We start from the raw sequence: 21,864 nt of genomic DNA, 5'->3' as shown, positions 1-21,864 counted from the left end.
CCACACATTGTAGGAATACGACTTTTTACACAATAGCCCTCCGTTGGCCATGGGCAATATTGTTCGGTAGAATGAACTTGGGCCAGTAAGCAGGATGTGATAGACTTCACAAATCCCAAATTAAGAGTAGAGAAAAAAAATTGTACTTAATTTCCAAGAGGGGGATAGACATGACAGACAGTGTTGGCCCCAAGTGGCAATTTTTTATGGTTTATATGCAGGGTTAAGGGACCCAGCTGAGAAGGGTTTTCATTTCTTTCTGGTTGGACTATCGGTTCAAACCCAGAATACTGAGAGTGCTGGGTCAGCTCCTGGGGGTATGTTGCTTCCTATGGCTTGTGGCTTTTTTTGAAAACCTTGACATGGAAAGAATAGACTGGAGGGGGACTTCCTCCTGACAAAGTGAGGTCAGTCTTTGCAATACAGTGACATGCATCCAGGGGGCAAGTGAGTGTGAGCTCACAGAGAAGTTATAAGACCACAGATGCCTGAAGCTTAAATTCTACAGATAATACTAAATCCTACATACAATTTCCCCTATCCATACATTCCTATGATTATCCTTTCTATAAAATCTCAAAGTCCTTGTCAGCATCTGAAGACAGGGTAAGGACAGGGTTTTTTTGTCTTCCTGGTGTAGGTGCACTGGTCAAAGTTTCTTTCCTGCTTTGCATCATAATCGTTTCTGTTTGGTTTTGGGTGAACATCTGAACAGACCTGTGGGGTCACCAGAGTCACATTTCTGCAGAAGACTTCCTAACATTCGAAGTAGAACATCTACACTAAGCACAAAGCACCCATTTTATTTCCACAGCATATTGCTGCCCTAGAGGATTGCCTCCCTTCCTCCCCCACCCTTTCTGCTAGGGAGGGAGCCTTGGGCATCAGAGCCAACCCCAGTTGCTTCCTTTTGTATATCAGGAGCCTCCTCAAAGCAACAGAGGGCAGGAGGTCAGGAGAATTACTAAATAGTTTTCAAATTGTTTTCATTTTTTGATATTATATATGGGTCATATAAATGATATCTTTAAAAAGTGTTTCAAAAATTTGGAGACAGTGTCTTTCTAAGTCACTTGAGGTCGCATCAGCTGGGGAAAAAAAAATATATATATATATTAATATATATATATATTATTTTTCATAATATATATATATTATAGAAAATATTCTGATTAGATGTACTTAGTGTGAGAAATATATATATATATATAATATATAAGATATATTATAGAAAATATCCATTCTATATATAGAATATATTATATAAAATACATATTTTATATATAAAATACATATAATATATAGAGACTATATTATATAAAATACATATTTTATGTATAAAAATATATAATATATTCTATATATTTTATAAAAAATATATTATATATATTTTATATATACAAAAATATATAAAATATAGATTATATATATAATATAAAATAATATATCGTTCTTTCCTTTTTAAGGTACTGGGAAACAAACCCAGTGGGGCTTGACCCCGTCCTCTGAGCTCCATCCCCACCTTTTCATTTTATTTGTAGACAGGGTCTCACTGTTTGCAGATGCAGACGTGACCTTGGGCTCCTCCAGCCTCAGCCTCCTGGAGAAGCTGTGCTTTGTTTTTGTGTTGAGGTTAAACCCAGGGACTCGCCACGCTCGGAAAGCACTCTATGGCTGAAGCCTAGCTCAGCGCCACGTGTCACCTCTGTCCCAGAGGCTAAACCAAGGTTTCCCACCTGGATTCCTTCTCAGCACAGCCAGGAAGCTCCTCCTGAAAAGGGCTGGGGCCAAGAATCTGTCACTCTACCCAATTTCAGCCAGTGATTGGATGCTGTTAGCTGTCAGTCACGATCCAGAGGCGGGCCTGGAGGCCATCCATCCGGGTCGCTTGGTGTAACTGTCCAATCAGTGCGCAAAGGGAGGGAAAGGGCGGGCTGCCGCAAGCTCCTGGGCTTTTTTTCCTCACCAAATGGGCTACTCCTGCTTCAGGCCCCGTGTTCTCTGCTCCAGGGACCCCAGTGACTGGGCTGCCGTGTTCTCGGGGATCTCAGGTGCCCGCAGGTTCCTCCAGAGGACGCCAGGTCACCAGAGAAGCCAAAAATGGTGAGTTCGCTGAATGTAGGCAGTAAGCACCTGCCTTGGGGCCCGGCGGGCGGGCAAGCTGCTGAGTGGCGCCCTGAGTCGCCGCTGTCGGGTGGCCCTGGGTCCTGTCCCCTGGTTCCCTGGGTTTGGAAGGGTGGCTCCGGTCCCAGGTGTCCCCTTTGCTCTCTACCTGTGACCCGCACTCACTTTTCCCAACGTGTAGGAAGCAGGACCAAAAATGCACCTTTCTTCTCTCTGTGGAGCTCCACCTAGTGGACGTCCTCCAAATTGCAGGCGCCACCTGCCCTCTAAAAGGCCACCTTCTCTCCACCTCACAGCTCAGCCAGACATTCCTTCTTCCCACTGGTTTCAAATAGACACCGTCCTCTAATTGTCATTGTCGCTTAGTGAAATAGTGGAAAGAATCAATCTTCCTTACCCCCTCCCTTCCCCCCTCCCTTCCCCCCTCTCTTTCTCCCTTCCCTTTGTGTTGGAATCTGGGCTGGCCTCCAATTTGTGATCCTCCTGCTTCAGCCTCCCGCTTAACTGAGGTTACAGGCTTGTGCCAATGTCCCTGGCAAGAAGAACACTTTTGAAAGCATTTGTTTTCTCTTTGTGAATATTATCCTTGAGGAGAAAGAATGATCACTCAACACTTCCTCGTGTTTGGTCAAAATAACTGCTTTAAAGGGAATAAGGGGGTTGTTTATAGATCCCAGGGATATGGAATTCTGGGCTACATCAATACAGTATAACTGCTCCCTTTTCTGAGAGTCCATGATGTAGAGTCACACCAGTCCTGTAGTTAGGTAAGCACACAGGGTAATAATGATGTAGGGACAAAGGAGACAAGGCACTGAAGATAGTTGTAAACAGGTTTATCTGGCTGCAGCAAGTCTCAGAGGGCAATGCTTTTGCTGTAATCTATCCATCCATCCCTTGAAAATTGAGTTCAGGTGGTTTCAAAATTTTATACCCAGTATGTAAGGAGAGGGGGTCAGACGTTCACATTGAAATACAGGGACCCCCAAATAACTCTCAGACCACAGAGTCTTATTCCAGTTAAGCCTTTATTGCTGGCCAGTTGCAGACACTCTACTCTCGAAAGAATGAGATGGTCGGTGTGGTGCCCCTGCCTTCAGTTGGCTCCATATTTAAGCACAGAAACCACAAAAGTAAAGTTTGGGGGTTCAGTCAACGTAAGTAAGCCTGAAAGTTGTGGTCAGTTAGTCTCCAGTAGGCCCCATAGATCATTCTGTGTTCTTTGGGAATTTTCATGAACAAAAGAATACAAACTGCCCCAGTCATGAGCTTTTTGAGTGTCATGGCTGAGTTCACAAAGTGGAGTCACCATAGTCAAGTTGTCACATCACACACATAAAAGCAGGTTTTTCTTTCTCTATTCTGGCCAAGTTAACCCTTCAAGGACAGCACCTGAGGAGGGGAGAGCTTCTTCTCCCCTTTATTTCCTCCCCCACCAGCTGTTACCATGGAGCCCAGTTGGTGACTTATTTGTGAAGCCCAGCTCGAGGCCAGAGGCCTTGTTTGAACATTACTACAAACTATTATTCTGGATACAAGTGTGTAAAAAACTAGTAACGGGGAGTCCAACACCCGGAGTGCTGATTTCTTTTTTTTTTTTTGTTTTAGAGAGAGAGAGAATTTTTTTTTTAATATTTATTTTTTGATTCTCGGCAGACACAACATATTTGTTTGTATGTGGTGCTGAGGATCGAACCCGGGCCGCACGCATTGCAGGCGAGCGCACTACCGCTTGAGCCACATCCCCAGCCCAGGAGTGCTGATTTTTTCCAGACTAGCTGCCCAGTAAAGTAGGGCAACACAAAAATAGGAAGTTTATCTACACTGAACTTTTTTGTGGATACTCTTTTATTGATAGTCCTAAAATTAGCCATGGTGCAGATTTCTGGAAAACCAAGTTAATTTTTTTTTTTTTGTGAAAAAATTGGTTGCCACTACAATAATGTCTGATTCCTTTACTGTCCTTTATCCCCAGCTCTTTTCAGTATGATTTTCAGAAAGGATGTGGCTATGGTGCTCAGCTCTGGCTGAAAGTTGTGATCCTCTTGCCTCAGCTTCCCAATCTGTTGGGATTAAAGTCATCAACAACCCCAGCTACAGAAAATACATTATTTTAACCCAAATATTAATTATCATACTAAGGAACATGGATTAAAGTTACCCTGAATAATGTGTGTGACCCTCCCTGGAAAAGATTACATCACTTCTTTTTTTCTTGCTTTCTTCTTTATTTTCTTTCTTTCTTTCATTTTTTTTCCTTCTACTTTTTCCTTTTTTAATATACCAGGGATTAAACCCAGGGGCACTTAAACACTGAGCCACATTCCAAGTTTTTTTTGTATTGTATTTTCAGACATAATATCACTAAGTTCCTGATGGTCTCACTAAGTTGCTGAGTCTGGCTTTGAATTTAGCAATCCTCCTATCTTAGCCTCTCAAGCTGTTGGGATTATAGTTGTGTGCCACTTTGCCTGGCCTCCATGAACTTTTATAAAAGAAACTGTGTATCACTGCATTAACCAATTGCATTGGTAGGAACATCAGATTGGTGGGGTACAGAAAAAAACAAAGCAAATAAATTCTGTATGTCTGTTACTGCATTCTGAGCTTTGGTAGATTTTGGAGATGTCTTGTAAGGTCAGTGATATATTCTGAGAAGTTTTGAGATTGTGGTCTGATATAGAAATTAAGATGATGTGCTATTTAAGGGCTTATAATAGCCCAAGATAATATTTGCTCTCCATACAGAACCCTGCTTTTCCACCCTCATGGTGGTCTAGTTAGTCAAAGTCAAGTACTCTGAAGGTTCTTTGATGTAGATGCAACTGTATAGAGAACTTGAGTTCACAGCTGTAAAAATCTTGTGCTTTTTCTTTTATCTTCCTTAGGTGTAGGCACCATGTCAGATTTCTTGGGCAGAGGTTCCCTTTGGGCACCTCCCAGAATCCCATGTCCTCAGCCACTATCCTCTCCTGGAGCTGCCACAGAGTGCCCATAGCTTCCCTGTGCCTTGCAAGGTTAACAGAATTTCAGGCTCTGGGTCAGCTGCTCCCAGAGGACAGCCTAAGGTGTGGGGTGCAGCCTCTCAGGGAAGCTGCTGGGGGCCCTGGGCTGAGGAATCTTCTGGAAAAGGCCTCATCTAAACAGCTACTTCCTTGAGACCTTGTTTTCCCCAAGCTCTGTCACCATTCCCTGGAGACAGGTGGACAGTCAGCCTGTTGATGCTGGTGCTGAGGGGCCAGGTGAGCAGTGACTCCTACCCTTTTAGTCTCTCATGGTTTGAAGGAGCAAAACCTCTCCTGGAGCATAAGGACCACCCACCCCAGTGCAGAGCTGTGCAAACCTGTAAAGCCTCATAGACTGGAGTCATGGTCCAGGTGCCTGGGAGGGTGATACTGGATGCTTTCAATGAGCAAGACCAGGAGAAAGCATGTCCCAGCTGTCAGGGACCTTCCCTGCCCCTTGAGCCTGACACATCTGTGCTCCCTCAGCACCAAAGCTTTTTGTGTATCACTTTGAAATGATTTGCTCACTTATGTGAGGCCCAGGTTTATTTATTCAGAGTCAAATGGGATGGACTATTATTAAAGAGGCAAGAGAGAGGTGGATTAAAATCCACCTTTTTTTTTGTTTGTTGTTGTTAAAAATCCCAGCTTACAGCCAGGTACAGTGGTGCACACCTGTGATCCTTCCTGCTCCAGAGGCTAAGACAGGAGTGTTGCAAATTTGAGGACAGCCTTAGCAACTTAGCAAGGCCTTATGCAACCTGTGAGACTGCGTCTCAAAATAAAATGTAAAAATGACTGGGGATGTGGCTCAGTAGTAAAATATCTCTGGGTTTAATCTCGAGGGCATCAAACAAAAAAGAAAAAAGAAAAAAAGAAAAAAAAAACATCTAATTACCTATTTTACCTTTTGCTACCCCTGAATATGTGTAGAAAGTTGGTAAGATTCAGATTTGTCTTTTCAGTGGTTTCAAATTGAAATCCAACCCTAGATTCCAAAATACCACGTAAGATACAGAGAAACTCTGTCTTGCATTATTGCTGCAGAATTTGAGTCCAATTCTACTAATTTATGAATGTGATTTCATGAAAACTAGTATCTGTCCTTCACAAGGTGATGAATTTTACAAAGGACGACAGTTTTCACCGTTGTTGTCCTAACTTGGCAGGTTCAAGTGAACTGTGTGGTTTTTTGGTATCAGGAATGGTACCCAGAGATGCTTAACCATCAGCCTCTTTTAGATTCTTTGTTTTGAGACAGAGTCTTGCTACATCATTTAGGGCTGCTGGGGTTACAGGTTTGCACCAGCACATCCGTCTTCATTGTAATTTTTAAGGACAACTTTGGCAATGCCTTGAATACCTAACTGTAATCATTTTATCACTGAATATCAGTGAAAGAGTAAATGACACCTGTTTTCTGCAAAGAAGAGATCCATGTGTTTAAATAATGGTGCTGATCCCCTCACCATGTCACCTAATTCCTGTTCCCTCCCAACTGCTTCCTCGTGGGGCCAAACTTTTGGGAGCTAGCCTTTTAGCTTATGAAACTTGGGAGTAACATAAATGCTCTTTCTATTCTCTCTGTCCTGTACAACATAAATGCTCTTTCTATTCTCTCTGTCCTGTTGCTTGGTCTTAGATACAGTTTACTGTTTTCAATTTTTTTGAAGAGTATTTTTTGTTGTTGCTGTAGTTGGACACAATAGCTATTTATTTATTTTTATGTGGAGCTGAGGATCAAAACTAGGGTGTCTCATGTGCTAGGGAAACACTCTACTTCTGAGTCAGAATCCCAACCCTCCTATTTCCATTTTTAGATATACTTTTTCTTAAGTTTACCTCCAAAATACAGTAAACCATGCCCTAAATTTCACAGAAGTTGGTTGGAAGCTCAGTGTTTTTTAGAGAGTTTAGAACATGGGAACATTCAATCTTTGTGAGAAAGTGTGGTGTCTTTCTACTGATTTTTTTGTTTTTATGCCTCTAATTGTGTACCATTTGTATCATAATCATGTTTATCTAATTACATGTATTTTTTCAAGCTACTCTCCAGCCCAAAAGAATTAGTATTGTAGTCTGTTGTTTATTTATTTGCTTCCTTATTGAGTGCTGGGAATTGATGCCATGGACTTGCTCATGCTTAGTTATCTTCCAGAAATAAATTTCAATTTGTGAGGAATGTTCTGGAGTTGTGCAGGCGTTTTACTGGGGAATAAACCTACAGGCACTTGACCACTGAGCACATCCTCAGCCCTTTATTTATTTTTTCTTTTTCCTTTTTTAAAATATTGTATAGTTGTAGATGGATAGAATACCTTTATTTTATTTATTTTTCTGTGGTGCTGAGGATCATACCCAGTGCCTCACACATGTTAGCAAGTGGTCTGCCACATCAGCTACAGTCCCAGACCCCCTTTTTATTTTTGATGAAGACCAGTCTCACTAAATTCCTGAGTGTCTTGCTCTGTTGCTGAGACGGGCCTCAAACTTTTGCCATTTCCCTGCCTTGACCTCCCTAGTGGCTGAAATTACAGGTGCACACCACTACACCAGCAGTTAGAGTGAGTTTTGAAGAGTTATCATCCAATTTCTTTCCAGATGAAATAGTATTGAAAATCAGTTTTCTTGCTTTTGTTCATACTTTTGAAATTTGTAGCTATGACTCTTCCTCTTTGCTTTATTTTTGCATTATTATAAAAAATGTATTTAGCATATTAATATTGTTTCTTATGTATACATTTTTAAAACTTCATGGCTTGATAGTTTATTTACTTCTTTATTAGATAAACTTTGTTTTTATGAGCAATTTTAGGCTTACATAGTTTATTAGTCAGTGTTCTCTAGAGGAACAGTATCAAGAGGAAGTATGATTATCAAAGGGGAGTCATTAGATTGGCGTACTTGACCTGAAGGTGGATGTCCACAGTGGCCATCGGCAGGCTGGAGAGCTTGAGAAGTAGTAGCTGCAGAGTCCCAGAGGCTGAAGCCACAGAACAATAGGGATCAATGGTGCTGCCTTAGTCCAGAGCAAAGATTCTAGAAACTCACTAGAGAATCACTGACAGAGTCCACTTTGGGAGAGTGAAGAATTTTGTTCCACCCAAGACACCATCTTATTCGATGGTGCTGCCTAGCTTAAGGAGGTTCTCCAGTTTGGCTCACTATCCCTTATGCCAGTCATTTGTAGACATACCCTCATAGACACACCCAGAAGCTCATTAATCATCAGCATCCTTTAATCCAATCAAGGTGACATTTAAATGTGCCATTACATATAATATCAAATACCCCTTCTCTCCAGCTGATAGTCTCCACTGTTTTCAAAATATTGAATTGGTGTAGGGTGTTGAACATTGGATAAAGAGAATGGATGAAGCAACATTTTGGATAAGCCAAAGTTCATCCTTTACTTTAGGGTTCCTCTTCCTTGTGATGTGATTGTGTGTGTCACGTCGTATACAAGATAATGTCATACAGAAGAGAATCTTCTTCTCTGGGAATCCTGTGTTCCACTTGTTCATCACTCCTCCTCATTTCTTCCTCCCTCTCTGCTTCCTATATCTCTGGCACCCATCAGTTTTGCTAGTGCATCTATAATGTTGTCTTTTCCAGAATGTTCTTGACTTGGAATCTTACTGCACTTGGCCATTTCAAACTGGCTTCTCTCACTTTCCAGTCTGCCTTTAAGGGTGCTGTATCTTTCCAGGCTGCAGAGCTCATTTTCTGGGTGATGCTCTTTGGTGTGGTTAAACTTCAGCTTTTCATTTCAGTATTGAATGGTGCGTCTTCCTTGCATCTAGCTTTGGGCCGTTGTGGATATGGCTGCTGTAGTCACTGCAGTGAGAGTTCCTGTGCCCATAATTTTCACATCATTTGCATAGACACCTGGAGTGTGATGACTTAATTGTACAGTTTTTTGCATTTATGATTAAAATTTGCATTTATGTTTATGAGCATCATTCATAGTCTTCTGTTTCATACTTTTCTTCATCTATTTAATTTGGATAATATGGTAACTTATGCCTCAGGGAGACTTAGGAGGTGTTAACTCAGCTGTTATGTTCTGGAAACAAAGTAGAAAACTGGTGGCAGTTCTTATGTGTCTCATGGAAGCCTGTTTGAGATGTCAGAGCCCTGCCTTTCCTTTTTAGGAAGTAATTAGTTTCTGAGTCTGGTTTTCTCAGCAGCCATGGATGCATCTATTTTGTGTATTTCCCCTTTTGTGTGAGTTGTAGGAGATTGTATCTCTCAAAGAAGTGGTCCAGTTTCTGCAGTTGTCTAATTTGTGTCAAGCACATTTATGATAATCTTGTAGTCCCAATGCACTGTTGACGATGACACTTTTAAATCTGTTAGTAGGTTTTCAGTCCTCGATGCTTTTTTCTTTAATATTATTGTATATTTTACACTTTTTATTTTTTTCTTTTTATGTGGCAGTGAGGATTGAACCCAGTTTCTTCCAAGCACTAGGAAAGCAGTCTTCCACTGAGCCAAAACCCCAGTCCCTGTCCTCTGTATTCTTAGCCTTTTGTTGGTTAATCAGTGATGCAGATGTTCATGAAGAACTTTATTTGCAGACTGCGGATTTCCTGATTGTGGTTTCACCAACACCTTCTCTGTTACCTACCTGTGGTCAATTTAGGTTTACCATGCTCTTCTTTCTCTGGTTTTCTGAAGTGGCAGTTTCATTGGTTGCTTTTAGCTCTTGTTTTCTGAAATGTGGGTTGGATGACTTAGATACAAATACAACACCACCTCTGGTGTCCTCTATGAAATTCCTATGATGGACTTTTACATTTTTTTCTTTCAAAATGGTCACCTTTTTTCTTGAGTCACCTCTTTGTCCTGTGTCTGTTCAGAGCCCTGTGTTTAATGTCTTTTTCCCTGGAGGCTTTTCAGCTTCTTGTGATCTGATTTCTGCTTTAGCTCTCATATTCTTTGAGCATACATGGGATTTCACTGGTGGTCCACTTTTAGGGGTGTGGTTTATGTCCTGTGGAGTGTTGCTGTGACCCTGAAACCTCAGTGTGCTTCCCGTTTGGTTGAAGGTCCATGAAGCCCTCCTGTCTGCATCATTGTCCTGACAGAGTTGGGCTGATGTCTCTGAGGGTAATTGTTGGTTCTTCATTGTTTGGGGTGGTTCTGTATGGTTTCAGTCCTTGAGTATGCTTCTGTGTAAGTGGCAGGAACATTTTCTTTGTCTGTTCCATCACTGTGCAGACATCATAGCATGCTTACAGATGTAAGTGGTGGCCTCTTTCACACACAGACTGTGTGGGATAGTTCAGAATTCTGGGCTACAAACTTGTTGCTTTACCACACTGTGGAAGAGCTTCTGCCTTAGGTTTGTTTGCACCACCATTGCTACAGGCACAATGAATCTCTTTCACAACAGACAATCATTGCAAATGTGGCCCACCCTTGATCAAAATGTCCTTGAGCAGAACATTGGTATGTGTCTCATGACTGTATATTATGGTAGTGAACCGGCTGCTGTTAAGAAGAGTTTGACAATCATTGGATATTCATTTTGCTGTGAGACTTAGAAAAGTAGCCCCTGCTGTTTATTAAGAAGATTGTTTTGAGAGTTATAAAACTTTGTAAGGCTGCTTTTTGGACAAGGTGACAATTTTTTTTTTAAAGAGAGAGAAGAGAATTTTTTAAAATATTTTATTTAGTTTTTTGGCGGACAAAATATCTTTGTTTGTACGTGGTGCTGAGGATCGAACCCGGGTCGCATGCATGCCAGGCGAGCGCGCTACCACTTGAGCCACATCTCCAGCCCATGGTGACATTTTTAGATAATTGAGTTCTTTCTTTCTTTTTTTTTCTAATTTTTTTATTAGTTGTGTAAAACATTACAAAGCTCTTGACATATCGTATTTTATACATTAGATTCAAGTGGGTTATGCACTCCCATTTTTATCCCAATTACAGATTGCAGAATCACATCGGTTACATATCCACGTTTTTACATGATGCCATATTAGTGACTGCTGTATTCTGCTACCTTTCCTATCCTCTACTATCCCCCCTTTCATCCCCTCCCGTCTTCTCTCTCTACCTCAACTACTACAATTCATTTCTCTCCTTGTTTTTTTTTTCCCATTCCCCTCACAACCTCTTATATGTAATTTTGTATAACAATGAGGGTCTCCTTCCATTTCCATGCAATTTCCCTTTTCTTTCCATTTTCTTCCCACCTCATTTTTCTGTTTAATGTTAGTCTTTTTCTCCTGCTCTTCCTCCCTGCTCTGTTCTTAGTTGCTCTCTTTATATCTCTTTATATCAAAGAAGACATTTGGCATTTGTTTTTTAGGGATTGGGTAGCTTCACTTAGCATAATCTGCTCAAATGCCATCCATTTCCCTGCAAATTCCATGATTTTGTCATTTTTTAGTTCTGCGTAATACTCCATTGTGTATAAATGCCACATTTTTTTTTTATCCATTCATCTATTGAAGGGCATCTGGGTTGGTTCCAAAGTCTAGATATTGTGAATTGTGCTGCTATGAACATTGATGTGGCAGTATCCCTGTAGTATGCACTTTTAAGGTCTTCAGGGAATAGTCCGAGAAGGGCAATAGCTAGGTCAAATGGTGGTTCCATTTCCAGCTTTCCCAGGAATCTCCATACAGCTTTCCAAATTGGCCGCACCAATTTGCAGTCCCACCAGCAATGTATAAGAGTACCCCTTTCCCCACATCCTCGCCAGCACTTGTTGTTATTTGACTTCATAATAGCTGCCAATCTTACTGGAGTGAGATGGTATCTTAGGGTGGTTTTGATTTGCATTTCTCTGACTGCTAGAGATGGTGAGCATTTTTTCATGTACTTGTTGATTGATTGTATGTCCTCCTCTGAGAAGTGTCTGTTCAAGTCTTTGGCCCATTTGTTCATTGGGTTATTGGTTTTTTTTTGTTTGTTTGTTTGTTTGTTTTAAGAGAGAGAGAGATAGGGAGAGAGAGAGAGAGAGAGAGAGAGAGAGAGAGAGAGAGAGAGAGAAGAGTTTTTAGAGAGAGAGAAAGAGAGAGTGAGAGAGAGATTTTTTAAATATTTTATTTTTTTAGTTTTTGGGGGACACAACATCTTTGTTTGTATGTGGTGCTGAGGATCGAACCCGGGCCGCACGCATGCCAGGCGAGCGCGCTACCGCTTGAGCCAATCCCCAGCCCAAGAGAAAAGAGTTTTAACATTTATTTATTTTAGTTCTTGGCGGACACAACATTTTTGTTTTGTAGGTGATGGATCGAACCTGGACCGCATGCACGCCAGGCGAGTGCGCTACAACTTGAGCCACATCCCCAGCCCTTATTTGTTTTCTTATTGTTAATTTTTTTGAGTTTCCCAGCACCATTTGTTGAGTATGCTATCCTTCCTCCATTGCATGCTTTTAGCCCCTTTATCAAATATAGGATAGTTGTAATTTTGTGGATTGGTCTCTGTGTCCTCTATTCTGTACCATTCATCCACCCGCCTGTTTTGGTACCAGTACCATGCTGTTGTTGTGACTATTGCTCTGTAGTATAGTTTGAACTCTGGTATCACTATACCGCCTGACTCACACTTCCTGCTTAGTATTGCTTTTGCTATTCTGGGTCTTTTGTTTTTCCATATGAATTTCATAATTGCTTTGTCTCTTTCTACAAGAAATGCCCTTGGGATTTTGATTGGCATTGTATTGAAACTATAGAGAACTTTGAGTAATATTTCCATTTTGATGATGTTAGTTCTTCATATCCATGAACAGGGTATATTTTTTCATCTTCTAAGGTCTTCTATTTCTCTCTTTAGGGTTCTGTAGTTTTTATTGTATAAATCTTTCACCGCTTTTGTTAGGTTGATTCCCAAGTATTTTATTTTTTTTGAGGATATTGTGAATGGGGTGGTTGTCCTCATTTCTATTTCATAAGATTTGGTGCTGATATACAGGAATGCCTTTGATTTATGCGAGTTGATTTTATATTTGCTGAATTCATTTATTAACTCTAGTAGTTTCTTTGTAGACCCTGTTGGGTCTGTTAGATATATTATCATATCATCCACAAATAGTGATAATTTAAGTTCCTCTTTTCCTATTTTTATGTCTTTAATTTCTTTCGTCTGTCTAATTGCTCTGGCCAGTGTTTTGAGAACTATATTGAATAGAAGTGGTGATAGAGAGCATCCCTGTCTTGTTCTAGATTTTAGAGGGAATGCCTTCAGTTTTTCCTCCATTCAGAATAGTGCTAGCCTGAGGTTTTGCATATATACCTTTTACGATGTTGAGGTAAGATTCTGTTATCCCTTGTTTTTCTAGTATTTTGAACATAAGGGGATGTTGTACTTTATCGAATGCTTTTTCTGCATCTATCGAGATGATCATGTGGTTTTTTAAGTCTATTGATGTGGTGAATAACATTTATTGATTTCTGTATATTTACCCAGCCTTGCATCCCAGGGATGAATCCTACTTGATCATGGTGCACAATTTTTTTGATATGCTTTTGTAGTCGATTCACCAGGATTTTATTGAGGATTTTTGCATCTATGTTCATTAGAGATATTGGTCTGTAGTTTTATTTCTTTGAAGTATCTTTGTCTGGTTTCAGTATCAGGGTGATGTTGGTCTCATACAATGAATTTGGAAGATCTCCTTCTTTTTCTGTTACTTGAAATAACTTGAAAAGTATTGGTATTAATTCTTTTTTGAAGGTTTTGTAAAACTCCGCTGTATATCCATCTGTTCCAGGGCTTTTCTTGGTTGGTAGTCTTTTAATGGCTTCTATTTTCTCCTTTGTCATTGGTCTGTTTAAATTGTGTGTATCTTCCTGACTCCATCTGGGCAAGTCATATGACTTAAGAAATTTATCGATATCTTCACTATCTTCTATTTTATTGGAATATAGGGTTTCAAAATAATTACTAATTATCTTCTGTATTTCTGAAGTATCTGTTGTGATATTGCCCTTTTCATTCCATATGTTGGGATTTTGAGTTCTCTCTCTTCTCTTCGTTAGCATGGCTAACGGTCTGTCTATCTTATTAATTTTTTCAAAGAACCAACTTTTAGTTTTATCAATTTTTCAATGTTTTTTTATGTTTCAATTTCATTGATTTCCATTCTGATTTTAATTATTTCTTGCCTTCTGCTACATTTGCTGTTGTTTTGCTGTTCTTTTTCTAGGGTTTTGAGATGAAATGTGAGTTCATTTATTTGTTGGTTTTTTTCTTTTTTTGAGGAATGAACTCCAGGCAATGAATTTCCCTTTTAAAACTGCTTTCATTGTGTCCCATAGATTCCGATATTTTGTGTCTGTATTTTCATTTATTTGTAAGAATTTTTTGATTTCTTCCTTTATGTCTTCTGTAACCCATTGATCATTCAGTAACATATTGTTCATTTTCCAGGAGATGCAGGATTTTTCCTTCCTTCTTTTATCATTGATTTCCAGTTTCATTCTAAATGATCAGATAAGGTCCATTATATTATCTCCACCCATTTATATTTACTAAGAGTTGCCCTATGGCATAATATATGGTCTATCTTTGAGAAGGATCCATGTGTATCCACATGAGCTGAGAAGAATGTGTATCCACTTGATGATGGTTGATATATTTTATATATTTTGGTTATGCCTAAGTTATTAATTGTGTTATTGAGTTCTACAGTTTCTTTATTCAGCTTTTGTCTTGTGGATCTGTCCATAGGAGAGAGCGGTGTGTTGAAGTCACTGGTAATTATTGTGTTGTGGTCCATTTGACTCTTGAACTTGAGGAGAGTTTGTTTTAAGAACGCTGCTGGACCATTGTTTGGTGCATACATATTGATAATTTTTATGTCTTGTTGGTGGATGGTTCCTTTTAACAGTATATAGTGGCCTTCTTTATCCCTTTTGATTAAATTAGGTTTGAAGTTGATTTTATTCGATATGAGTATGGCAACTCCTGCTTGCTTCAGAGGACCATGTGAGTTGTATGATTTTTCCCAGCCTTTCACTTTCAACCTGTGTATGTCTTTTCCTGTCATATGAGTCTCCTAAAGGCAGCATATTGTTGGATTCGTTTTTTTATTCAAGGTTACTAGCCTTTGTCTCTTTATTGGTGAATTTAAGCCATTAATGTTTAAGGTTACTATTGATCTATTGTTTGTTCTTCCAGACATGCTTATTTATGTATTTATTTTAATATGGCTCGTTATTCCTTTTTGGTTATATTTTTTGTTCTTTTTTATACTGGGTTACCTCCCAATGTTAGTTTTGGGTGCTGTTTTTCAATTCCTCTTCTTGTAGTGTTTTGCTCAGAATGCCTTGCAGTGCTGGTTTTCTGGCTGCAAATTCTTTTATCTTTTGTTTATCATGGAATATGTTAATTTCATTGTAAAATCTGAAGCTTAATTTTGCTGGATACAGTATTTTTAGTTGGAATCCATTATTTTTCAGCGTTTGAAATACGTTGTTTCAGGATCCTGTTGCTTTCAACGTCTGTGATAAAAAATAAGCCATTAACCTAATTGGTTTACCCCTGAATGTAATCTGCCTTCTTTCTCTCATAGTTTTTAATATTCTCTCCTTGTTCTCTGTGTTGGATATCTTCATAATTATGTGTCTTGGAGTTGTCTATACATTTGTGGGATATTTCAGATCTCAGTGACCTTTGAGGATGTGGCTGTGAACATCACCAAGGAGGAGTGGGCTTTTCTGGATGCTTCCCAGAAGATCCTTTACAGAGATGTGATGCTGGAAGTCCTCAGAAACCTGGCTTTTATAGGTAATAATGATGGTTTTAAAATTAATCAAATCGAGAACTCATGTTTATTTTGCTCATTTATGTAGAAGGTGAAAAGGAAATCAGTTGATGAATTATTGAAGCATAAATGGCACCTACAATTTGGCCAAGCATTTCTAGGTCCTAAATATTCATAATGATTATTATGTTGTCTCATTTTAGGAAACAAGTGGGAAGACAAGACCACTGAAGATCAGATTGAAAACTGTGGAAGAAACCTAAGGTAACTGTAGGTTTACTCACAAGAGGAATTCGTGAGGGAATCTGAGAACTGTCATATAATTTTTAAAGCAAACCAACCGAAGAAGTATGCATAATTTGAAATGTATTTATTCTTATAATATTTTTTATCAGAAATACATACTTATCTGTAACAGGTATTCAGTCTTTTCAAAGTATTTGACATGCAAAAAGGACTATGAAATTGCATATGTGAATATGACTATGTGAATAATAGCCATAGAGAAGCTGTGTTGGAAAGGATTGTTTCCTTTTAATCTTTTTATTTTCAGGCAACTTTAACAAGTCAGAAAATCTAGCCTTTATGTGATGTTGGTAGAAATTTAAAGACCTATAAAAAATAGAAAACTGTGAATGAGTTAGGTATCAATTATGTGCTGGTCACTTCTTCTTCAAAGAAGTCCTATGGTAAACTTCAAACTTTCCCTACAGAATAGTGTGGGGAAACCTTCAAATCGATTCCAATTTTTAACCAAACAAAGACAAATTTTAATAGATTAAATCCATGTGACTTCATTTTGTGTGCAAATGATTTCATATGTCCTTCTTTCCTTCATAGGCACATCACATCTCACTCTGGACACAAATACTATAAGCGTGAAGAATATGAAGAGAAGCCATGTGAATTTAAACAATATAGGAAATCTCTGGTTTCTCTCAAAAGTGTTGACACACAAATGTTGTTACAAACTGAATATAGACCATATGAAAGTACAGTATGTGGAAAAGTCATCAGTTGTTCCAATGACATTCAAAGACATGAAGAAACTCATACTGGGGGGCAACCCTATGAATGTCAACAATGTGGTGAAGCCTCTTCTTCTCTCCCAGGTGTTCAAAGACACATGATAATACACAGTGGAGATAAACCTTTTCAATGTGAGGTATGTGGGAAAGGCTTTCATTTCTCCTCTTTATTTAGAAGATATGAAAGAACTGATTCTGGAGAGAAATTTTATGAAAGTAAACAAGATGGTCGAATCTTTATTTCACAGATAAGTCTTCAAAAGCACAATGTCACACACAGAGGGAATGCACATTTTAAATGTAAGGTATGTGGGAAAGACTTTGCTTATCCCAGATTACTTAGAATACATCAGAAAACACATACTGGAGAGAAGCCTTATGAATGTAAGCAGTGTGGCAAAGCCTTTGCTAGATCTGGTGACCTTCACATACATGAAAGAACTCATAGTGGAGAGAAGCCCTATGAATGTAAGCAGTGTGGGAAAGCCTTCACTCAGTCCTCTCACCTTCACTCACATGAACAAACTCATACTGGAGAGAAGCCCTATGAATGTAAGCAGTGTGGCAAAGCCTTTGCTAGATCTGGTGACCTTCACATACATGAAAGAACTCACACTGGAGAGAAGCCCTATGAATGTAAGCAGTGTGGCAAAGCCTTTGCTACATCCCGTCAGCTTCATATACATGGAAGAACACATACTGGAGATAAGCCCTATGAATGTAAACAATGTGGAAAAGCCTTTGCTATATCCTATAAACTTAAGAGCCATGAAAGAATACACACTGGAGAGAAGCCCTATGAATGTCAACAATGTGGCAAAGCCTTTGCTAGATCTGGTGACCTTCACAGACATGGAAGAACTCATACAGGAGAAAAGCCCTATGTATGTAAGCAGTGTGGAAAAGCCTTTCCTACATTCCATCAGCTTCATGCACATAGAAGGACACATACTGGAGAGAAGCCTTATGAATGCAAACAATGTGGAAAAGCCTTTGCTACATCCTCTAAGCTTCGTGCACATGGAAGAACACATACTGGAGAGAAGACTTATGAATGCAATCAATGTGGAAGAGCATTTGCTATGTCCTATCACCTTAACAGACATGGAAAAACACACACTGGAGAGAAGCCCTATAAATGTAAGGAGTGTGGAAAAGCCTTTACTAGATCTAGTTACCTTCAGAATCATGGAAGAACACATACTAGAAAGAAACCCTTTGGATGTCAACAATCTGGAAAAACATTTGCTTCATCCCGTCATCTTCGCAGACATGGAAGAATGCATACCGGAGAAAAGCCCTATGAATGTGAAAAATGTGGAAAAGCCTTAACTGCTGCCTATTACCTTCAGATACATAAACAAACTCATACTGGAGAGAGGCTCTATGAATGTAAGTGGTGTGGGAAAGCCTTCACTCGGTCCTCTCACCTTCACTCACATGAACAAACTCATACTGGAGAGAAGCCCTATGATTGTAAGCAGTGTGGCAAAGCCTTTGCTACATCTAGTAAACTTCAAATACATGGAATAGTGCATACTGGAGAGAAGCCCTATGAATGTAAGCAGTGTGGCAAAGCCTTTGCTACATCTGGTGACCTTCACAAACATGAAAGAACTCATACTGGAGAGAAGCCCTATGTATGTAAGGAGTGTGGCAAAGCCTTTGCTACATCCTGTCAAGTTCATGAACATGGAAGAACACATACTAGAGAGAAGCCTTATGTATGTAAGCAGTGTTGAAAGCCTTTGCTAGATCTAGTCGTTTTCAGATTCATGGAAGAACACACACTGGAGAGAAGCCCTATGAATGTAAACAGTGTGGAAAAGCCTTTTCTAGATCTAGTCACCTTCAAATTCATGGAAAAAACACACAATGGAGAGAAGCCCTATGAATGTAAGCAGTGTGGAAAAGCATTTGCTACATCTAGTTGTCTTCAGATTCATGAAAGAACACATACTAGAAAGAAACCCTTTGCATGTCAACAATGTGGAAAAACATTTGCTTCATCCCGTCATTTTCGCATACATGGAATAATGCATACCGGAGAAAAGTCCTATGAATGTATACAATGTGGAAAAGCTTTTACTGCTGCCTCTTACCTTCAGATACATGAACGAACTCATACTGGAGAGAAGCTCTATGAATGTAAGCAGTGTGGGAAAGCCTTCACTGAGTCCTCTCACCTTCACTCACATGAACAAATTCATACTGGAGAGAAGCCCTATGAATGTAAGCAGTATGGCAAAGCCTTTGCTAGATCCAGTGAACTTAAAATACATGGAAGAGTGCATACTGGAGAGAAGCCCTATGAATGTAAGCAGTGTGGCAAAGCCTTTTCTAGATCTGGTGACCTTCACATACATAAAATAATTCATAGTGGAGAGAATTCCTATGTATGTAAGCAGTGTGGCAAAGCCTTTACTACATCCTGTCAGCTTCATAAACATGGAAAAACACATACTGAAGAGAAGCCCTATGAATGCAAACAATGTGGAAAGCCTTTGCTACATTCTATAAGCTTAAGAGCCATGAAAGAACACACACTGGAGGGAAGCCCTCTGAATGTAAAGAATGTGGAAAAGCCTACACTACTGCCTCTTACCTTCAGATGCATAAACACACTCATACTGGAGAGAAGCCCTATGAATGTAAGCAGTCTGGCAAAGCCTTCACTCAGTCCTCTTACCTTCACTCACATCAACAAACTCATACTGGAGAGAAGCCCTAATAATGTAAGCAGTGTGACAAAGCCTTTGCTAGATCCAGTGACTTTCACAGACACGGAAAAATGTATAATGGAGAAAAGCCCAATGAATGTCAACAATGTGGAGAAGCCTTTGCCACATCTTGTCTGCTTCACACATGTGAAAGAACATATACTTCATAGAAGTCATATGCATGAAAACAATTGGTAAACTCTTCTGTTATTACTGTTTCACTCATATACATGTAGGAAGTTTACTGGAGAAAAATCCTTTGAATGTGAAATATGGTAAATCACATTTCATATCATCCTCAAAGACAAGAGAGACTCACACAGCTGAAAATGTATGTGTGTGTGTGTGTTTGTGTGTGTGTGTGTGTGTTTGTGTGTGTGTGTAAATGTGTGTGTGTGTGTGTGTGTGTGAGAGAGAGAGAGAGCAAAGGATCAATCGATCCACTGGGGATTTAGCCTGGTGGTGCTCTACCACTGAGCTACATTCCAGTTCCTTTTTACTTTTTATTTTGAGACAGGGAGTTGCTGAGTTTCTTAGGGTCTTCCTAAGAAGCTGAGGCTAGCCTCCAACATTGATTCTTCAGAATCAGCCTCTCGAGTCTGAGGAATTAAAGGCATACACCAAACTTCCAACTGAATAACTCTTTAAATGTGAAAAATATCACAAATCTTTCCATTGTCCCTGTTGCCTTCAAAGCCATTTCACTCACATTGAAAAAAAAATCCCTCTGAATTTGGGGGATTTGCTACATTCTGTCAGCTTCATTTCCTTTCTTATATATGAAAACATTCATGCAGAGAAGCCCTGTGAATGTGAGAAATGTAGGAAATCTTCTAGTTTTCTCATTTTTTTCCTAAGGACTGGGAATATTTTTTTGGAATAAAAAGAATAAATCCTATGCAAGTAAGAAATATAAAGGGTTCAGCTGTTCTAGTTTTTTTCAGTTGTATGAAAAGACTCATAGTGTAGAAAATGCTGAGGATAAGCCATATGGGGATGTATTCAGCTTTGAGAGTTTTCTCCAAAGGCACAAAAGAATTCACATGTTAAAATCCCCTTTCTATCTTTAAAAATTGCAGTAACACTTTCAACTGTCCAGGTCCCTTTGAACAGCATTTAAGAAATCACACTGGGAAAAAGCCCTTTATGTAGAAATGTGGTGAGAACTTTGCTTGTTTCAGATCTATTTGAATTTTTTCAGACATGAGGAAAATTTTATTTTATTTCATTTTATTTATTTATTTTGAGATAACCACTGTAGCTGTGTGACAATGGTGTGTGCCTTCATTTCTTTTTTTCTTTCTTTTTTTTTTTAAAGTACTCAGAGAGTACTTTAAAATACTCCCCTCCAACCCAGTACCCTGGGTTGGAGGGGAGTATTGCATCAGCATGAAGATTTGAAAGCAACATGTTTCTCTGGGTTAAATCTCTCTTATTGTTAGATTCCATTTTTCCGTATTTTAAGTCTTTTGTGTCTAATGTTTCATTACATATTGTATATGTTAGTTTAGGCCTCTCTACTCCAGCCTTTGGTACAGATTGGTGAAATGGCTCTTCTGAACTTCTTTCCTCTCTTTCTTAGTTCAGATTTCACCCAGGAGTGCTCTAGCACTGAGTTTCTCCACAGTCCTTTTAATTGTTATTTTTTGAGATGGGGTGAGGGTGGCAGCTGGGACCATAGGGATGTGTCTGTGTACCCTGCAGCTGGCATCTTCCTTTTGCTTGATTGCTTATTGATCTATTGATGACTCTGGGACCATCACTCTTGTCACTTGTGCTTGTTATAAGGCTCATGTATTGTGCTGTATGTAGGCACATTAAAGAGAATTATAAAACAATGTCATTTGTGTATATTGTTTAGAGAGGCGCTTTCTCAAAATATATTTTGCCCTATACTTGAGTTGCTTTCTCTTTTCTTTTCCCAGTCCTGGGGACCAAATCCTGCCTTGTGCATGCTAGTCAGGCATTTTGGACTGAACGCTTTGTAGCTCAGGTGGTGAATTTGCTGCAGCTGTGAGTGTGGACCCCACGAATAACCACATCAGCAGATGTAGCTCTGCAGGTGTTTCTTCCACAATTGCGCTGATCTCTTCCTTTTTAAAGGTCTTTTATGCCAGTGAATTTTTTTTAAAAAACTACATCCAATTTAGGTTTTCTCCCCATGAATAATACTTAGGTGGAATATGCCAGAAAACCCAGGCTTGATTTTTCTCTGTGTTTTAGAGTACCTCAGTAGCCCTGGAAAAAAATTGTGTGAT

General features: G+C 39.4%; 1 protein-coding gene across 1 annotated transcript; it reads left to right on the top strand.

Moving 5' to 3' along the window:
- Window positions 1-1,969: 1,969 nt before the first annotated feature.
- Window positions 1,970-21,506, top strand: LOC144371282 (uncharacterized). The gene is given in 8 exon segments (XM_078033684.1): window positions 1,970-2,103; window positions 5,013-5,192; window positions 5,302-5,366; window positions 16,062-16,122; window positions 16,699-18,074; window positions 18,159-18,506; window positions 18,674-18,747; window positions 18,749-21,506. Coding segments are annotated over 8 exon segments (3,294 nt in total). The 3' UTR covers window positions 19,805-21,506.
- Window positions 21,507-21,864: the final 358 nt, after the last annotated feature.

Source organism: Ictidomys tridecemlineatus, chromosome 16 (genome assembly GCF_052094955.1).
Source record: "Ictidomys tridecemlineatus isolate mIctTri1 chromosome 16, mIctTri1.hap1, whole genome shotgun sequence".
Taxonomy (NCBI): Eukaryota; Metazoa; Chordata; class Mammalia; order Rodentia; family Sciuridae; genus Ictidomys; species Ictidomys tridecemlineatus.
This window is presented reverse-complemented; position numbering and strand designations above follow the sequence as displayed.